The sequence below is a fragment of the Anarrhichthys ocellatus genome, unplaced genomic scaffold (assembly GCF_004355925.1).
Source record: "Anarrhichthys ocellatus isolate YVR2014 unplaced genomic scaffold, GSC_Weel_1.0 scaffold1942, whole genome shotgun sequence".
Taxonomy (NCBI): Eukaryota; Metazoa; Chordata; class Actinopteri; order Perciformes; family Anarhichadidae; genus Anarrhichthys; species Anarrhichthys ocellatus.
The window spans coordinates 1-6,711 of NW_022281916.1; the positions used below are offsets into that span (position 1 = coordinate 1).

Below are 6,711 nucleotides of genomic sequence, written 5' to 3' on the forward strand. Positions count from 1 at the left end.
CTCTCTGACATTCACACTGTTTCTGCTCCACTTTGTTTCCTGCAGATCTATTGTGTTCATTTCTATGGAAGTGTTGAATTGTTTACCTTAGGAGTCATGTCTTATGATCGATACCGTGCTATCTGTTGTCCTCTACATTATAATAAACATATGACTTCCAGCAAGGCAGTAATCCTGACTGTGTTCGTGTGGTTGTACAGTGCACTTGCAACTGTTGTCATGATGTCTTTGAGTGTTCCGTTACAGCTGTGTGGGAACACAATTCAAAAAGTCTACTGCGACAATTACTCTGTTGTTAAACTGGCGTGCTCTGGCACTTTAGTCAATAACACGCATGGACTTGTTTACATGTTTACAGTAATATTTGCTCTTATAATTCTAATCCTTTACTCTTACGTGAGGATCTTTACAGTTTGTTTCTCTGGTTGTAAACAGACCAGACAGAAAGCTGTCAGTACCTGCACACCTCACCTCGCTTCTCTGCTCAACTTCTCCTTTGGAGCTTTCTTTGAAATAGTGCAGAGCAGATTTAATATGAACGGTGTTCCCAACATGTTAAGAGTGTTTTTATCATTATACTGGCTGACATGCCAACCCCTCTTCAACCCTTTAATATACGGACTGAACATGTCCAAGATACGCATCATATGCAACAGTCTTGCTTTTGGTAAAAGAATGTAGAATACTTACTGTATCATCTGTCATCTAACACATGTGTTGCTAGAAAGATGCCCTGATGAGAGCCGTGTTCACAGTGATGATACCTGTGTAATGTGTGCATTGAATGTGTCCCTGTGATGTCAAATCAAACATGTAAATGAAGTTGATTTGAATCTTCCACAGACTCTAAACAAAATACACAAGATGAATTCTTCCATCTTTAAAGACTGATTTCTGGGACTGTGTCGCTTGTTCAAAAGGTTTTTTATTATATGTGAGAAGGTTAATAAGCAACTTCAGCCGACTCCTTTTCTGTCATAACCTCTCTTTGACCGCTGTGTCAGTACAGTACATTTCTGTTTAGTGTTTATTCATTTGACTTTATTCACAGGAGATCAAAGTCTTTAAGTGTACTTATATAAATATATCTGTCATACCCACCTCATCACCTCATTCAGCACATCTGTTGGTCATGCCCACCTCATCACCTCATTCAGTACACCTGTTGGTCATGCCCACCTCATCAGCTCATTCAGTGCACCTGTTGGTCACGCCCACCTCATCAGCTCATCACTCTCACCTGCTCACTCTGCTGCATCACTATTTTGACTCACCCCAGTCTCACACACACCACATTGTTGTCCGCATCATGCCAGACCTTCCAGCGTTTACCCTCCTACTGATGTCCCGTTACCGACCCTGCCTGTTTGGACTCCTCCGTCTTGCCTCTGCCCCGGTTCTGTCTGCCTTCTCCCTTGGCATCTTGGCATTCCACCATGTGGGATTCTCCACCTGTGCACCTGGACTGTTACCTGTTGTTTGTTCAGTTGAGAATAAAGCTTTGATTCTATTCAGGGTGTCTGTCGTACTGCTTCTGGGTCCTAACCACCCGTTACAGTATATGTCTAAAATATGCTGGTGTCCTACACAGTCTCCACAACATGTGGAGTTAGCCTTCCCTCATGCACACATGCTAAATATTTGCTTGGATTGAAACTAATTCTTGATTCAGAACAGATGTTACATGTCATCCTTGTTAAAGAGAACTTCTAAATACTTTTTTCATCAATATTCATGAGTCCAAAACAATTGAACGATGAACTTTTCTTTTCCCTTTGAAGATTACAGAAGTCGTGCAGTGGCTCCTCCTCGGGTCAACACAGAACTTCACTGAAGTTCTTTGTGTCGGCCTCATGTTTGAGCCACATCAATTCATCTTCATGACCTAATCAGCAGGTTTTATTTTGTATTTGATATCAGCAGGTTTCTCAGCAGGACAGAATGTTGTGTTCAGTGAAGGGGATTGTGGGTCGGACCTGTAGAGGGGTGAGGGTTTAACACACCGTAGCCCTTTACAAGCTGCCCGTGTACTCCAGCACAACTGCTTGTCAAATAACTTTTACGATAATCATTTTCATTTCTCCTCAAACGGTGTTATGATGTTGTGACCCAGGACTGCCCTCAAACAACGGGAGCTTTGGAAGGTTTAGTCCACAGCACACAGTCTGAACATGAAGAATCCAAAGACGTACAAAGGAGGGGTTCGGTCGAAATATGCAAACAGTTCACGTTGGGAAAATATAACACAATATCCATAATAGTAGTGATCACGTTGAAGCGCAACACGTCATGTTGATCTACATTGAGAAATGAACTTCATGAAGTAGAAAGCATCAAGAGTAGTTTGGCAGGCGGTTAGCAGAGCACAGACATCTTTCTGGAGAGATTCAGACTAAAGACTTTTGATCTCTTTGAAACAAATAAACAGTTCAACAAGGTTTGAAGTTTTCTTCTTTTTCTGCTAGGATTTTTGGGTTTAACATCAGGGACCAACCAAGACAACCTGATCAACCTCTTGGACCCCCACCAGTCTGGGTTCAAAGTGGGTCACTCGACTGAGACAGCCCTCCTTGCGGTGACGGAGTCGCTTCACGCAGCGAGAGCTAACTCTCTCGCCTCTGTCCTGATTCTCCTGGACCTGTCTGCAGCGTTTGACACTGTGAACCACCAGATCCTCCTCTCCACCCTCGAGGGGATGGGTGTCTCAGGCTCTGCACTCTCCCTGTTTGCATCCTACCTGTCAGGTCGATCCTACCAGGTGACATGGAGGGGGGCCGTGTCGGAAACCACGCGTGCTAACAACGGGGGTTCCACAAGGCTCAGTCCTGGGCCCCCTTCTCTTCTCGCTCTACATAACATCTCTGGGTTCTGTTATTCGCTCGCATGACTTCTCTTACCATTGTTATGCCGATGACACCCAGCTGGTCTTGTCATTTCCCCCCGGGGACACTCAAGTGGAGGCAGGCATCGCTGCGTGCTTGGCTGACATCTCGAAGTGGATGACGACACACCACAAGCTCGACCTGGACAAAACCGAGCTACTGTTCCTCCCAGGGAAGGGTTGCCCGCACTGGGACCTGTCCATCACCATTGATGATACCATGGTGACGCCAACTCGGACTGCGAGGAATCTGGGTGTGACCCTGGACGACCAACTATCGTTCTCAGCAAACATTGCATCGGTTACACGCTCCTGCAGATTCCTGCCCTACAACATCAGGAGGATTCGCCCCTTCCTCACTGATGAGACGGCACAGGTGCTTATCCTGGCGCTTGTCATCTCCCACCTGGACTACTGCAACTCACTACTTGCCGGAGCCAGACCTCTGGAGCTTGTCCAGAAAGCTGCAGCTCGCCTGGTGTTCAATCGCCCCAAGTTCTCCCACACAACTTGCCTTCTCCATTCTCTACACTGGCTCCCTGTAAGAGCTCACATCCAGTTTAAGACTCTGGTGCTAGCCTACAGGGCAGTGAAAGGAACAGCTCCTTCCTATCTCCAGGCCATGGTCAAGCCCTACACCCCCACCTGACCACTTCGCTCTGCTGCCTCGGGGCGAGTGGTTGCCCCGTCGCTCAGAGTTCCCTGCGGCCGATCGACCCGGTCGCAGCTGTTTTCTGTCCTGGCCCCACAGTGGCGGAATGAACTCACCCACTGACGTCAGGACAGCAGAGTCGCTGCCCATCTTTCGGCGCAGGCTGAAAACTCACCTCTTCAAAAAGGCCTACCCTGAGCCTTCCACTTAGCATTTACTTAGCATCTATTGTATTCATACTAGCTTATTGCACTTATTGTTTTCTTATTAGTTTGTGGCACTTATTGCATTCGTTTGTTTCTGCACTGTACATTGGCTTTGGTTTATGCTCTTAGATGCTTGTTTGAGGAAAGGAGATGCACTTGTGACTTCTGGTGACTAGTAGTTCTCTTGAAAACCGATGTTGAATACGCTTATTGTAAGTCGCTTTGGATAAAAGCGTCTGCTAAATGACTGTAATGTAATGTAATGTAATGATCATACCTGATAGTGCTGCTGCTCTCATCATATCAATCAGTTATATTGTATGGATTGAATGTGTTGTACTTCTGGTCACATCTATTGATCTCTTCTCTATCTTCTGATCTAAGAAGTGAGGAAGTGTCATGTTGTTCACATTTAAAGCTCTCGTGTGTTTTCTGCTTTGTTCTGTTTCATAACTTTCTGAATGTCTATCTTGGTAAACCAAACCAAGATACACTCCACACAAGCCGGAAAACCCCCACTTGTTGATCGTCAACCACTCAAAACAAGGTTCATTTCCTGGAAGTGCTCACCACCTTGGCACAAAGGACAGACAAACATCATGTCCTGTGTTTTTTGATTCTCTTAATTAAAGTGCATCAGGTCACTGATACGGAGAGAAGAATCGTGTGTGAGAAAGAAACCTGAAATATAAAATGTAGAAATGTAAAGGGCTTTTATTGAGTTTATGTTACTGATGATCAGAACAGGAAATGAAATCAAAAGAGTCAGAAAAGAAAGAAAAGAGTGGAGAACAAAATCAAAGGATCAGAACTGAACGTATGAACCAACCTCTCTGCTTCAGACTCGCACTGTTGGGATTCCAGTCGATGAAGAGCGATGAAGAATAAATGAAAGAATGAAATGTGATCCAGAACTCTGCTCGTCTGGTTCAGTAGTTTGAGGTCAAACGAGGGTTAAAAACTTAAATACAGTTTGTTCAATAAAAACATTTGACAAAGAAAATGCTCCAAATCTTTCTTCATTTATTGTTGAATCTATAAAATGAACCTTCGAAAACGCGGAGATTCAATTTATTGAAATATAAAACACAGAAAATCTGGTCAAGAAAAGGTTTTAGTGATGTCACACAGTGTGATTCACAAATAAAATATAGAAAGGCAGAGCAGACGCCACGATAACTGAATCAAATGCTCCAGTGTCACGTAATGTGGTCACCGGCACCTTCCTGTCAGTACCCACCAGAGACACGTTGTGATAAAAGGCAAAGACGAATATGAGATGAAGGGATGTAAGGAAGAAGAAACGAGGAGGGTTAGTAGGAAGGAGGTTAGGCGATCGAAGGGGGACCGTTGATGTCCGGCGGCTGGCAGGAACGGAGAATGTAGGGTGGGGCTGTCTCTTCGGAAGCTCTGGCAGTCCCCTGTTGTTCCTGTAATCCTGTGAGAGAGAGAGACAGAGAGAGAGAGAGAGAGAGAGAGAGAGACAGAGAGACAGAGAGAGAGAGAAATAGGAGGACCAAAACGGGGTTGGGGGGAGGGATGTGAAGACAAGAGTCGAAGAGGAAGTGAACGGGTTCGTTGTGCTTAAATTCTCTGTGCAGAGGAAATGAGTGGTGTTCTGGGCGTGGCCCTGTTCCTGAACAAAGTTTATAAAACTGCATTTCACTAACAAGGACCACGGCAATAACAGTATGAGTTTCGAGAGGTTTATTGCATAGTGGAATAATTGTTAGATTCAAGAAGCGGAAGGGGTGGAGGGATGAAGGGGAGTAGGGTAGAGGGATGATGGGATGTGGGGTAGGGATGAAGAGATGAAGGGATGAGGGGTAGGGGTCGAGGTAGAGGGATGTAGGGTAGAGGGATGAAGGGATGTAGGTTAGGGATGAAGAGATGAAGGGATGTAAGGAAGAAGAAACGAGGAGGGTTTGTAGGAAGGAGGTTAGGCGATCGAAGGGGGACAGTTGATGTCCGGCGGCTGGCGGGAACGGAGACTGTAGGGTGGGGCTGTCTCTTTGGAAGCTCTGGCACTGCAGAGTCCCCAAAGATAGCTCCATAAAGACTGATGCCGATGGCGTTTCTGGTGTCGTTCGGGTTGGAATGAACTTGTGAGAGGTACGTGGGGGAAGGCCAACAATCACGTATCTTGAGGATGTGGTCGGAAATTTCTTGGCTTGAAGCGGTGGAGGCGGCGCTGAGTAAACTCGGGGGGTATTATGGATCGGCCCAAGATATGGCGAAAGTGGTGGTGAGCCCGAGACCGCAACAGGGGATCTTGCGGGGAGTTCGGCTGGCTGAACTTGAGCTTAAGTAGTCGTGGATGGGTTCATACAGACTTGAGTACAAGTCTGGTCGGAAAAGTTAGATGGGTTGAGGTGGACCGTATTGGTTGGTCTTGCGGCGTTGAGGTGATAGACGACTGTGTCGGGAGGATATCTGACTCCCGCATGCAGTTTGACAGATATTTAATCGTGGCTCGTCTTGAAGAAGATCGATTCATAGCCTTGGTACCGGTCTCATTACCCTAATCGGGTACTTATTGGCCGTATTAAACTCAGATTAAAGATTCACGATCAGATTATACAACCTGGCCCTCTGGAGGGACTGATGTAGATGGATGGGCTTCTTCCGCCGTGTGATGAGTCATGACGTCATCGGCGCGCGCCTGACGTGGCGCCGGGAACCCGGAAGTGCTCTGGAGGCTCGGAGAGCGAGAGGGGTGTTGTTCTACCGGTGCTTGAAAAGTTTGGAAAGTTGCACTTTGTAACAGACTGATGTAAAGGACTGTTGTGTCGGATGATTGCTTTCTTCATTTGAGAGACTGTCCACTCGGAGAAGTGGGATATATAGAGACTGTCGGGGCCTCGGAATGGTGAAGGAGGGTCACGGTGGTTTCACCGGTCGTTCTAGCGCCTGGAACTCTGGCTGTCGGGAGAGCGGCGTGGGTGGAGAATTGAGAGGATTAGGGTTGAAGG

The 6,711-nt window shown here is 46.4% G+C and overlaps 1 protein-coding gene across 1 annotated transcript; it reads left to right on the plus strand.

The window, feature by feature from the left end:
• Nucleotides 1-3: 3 nt before the first annotated feature.
• LOC116377998 (olfactory receptor 10G7-like) lies at nucleotides 4-910 on the plus strand (the record flags this gene model as incomplete). The annotated part of the gene is made up of 1 exon (XM_031839785.1): nucleotides 4-910. A coding segment is annotated over one exon (678 nt), but the record flags the coding sequence as incomplete, so codon positions are not given.
• Nucleotides 911-6,711: the final 5,801 nt, after the last annotated feature.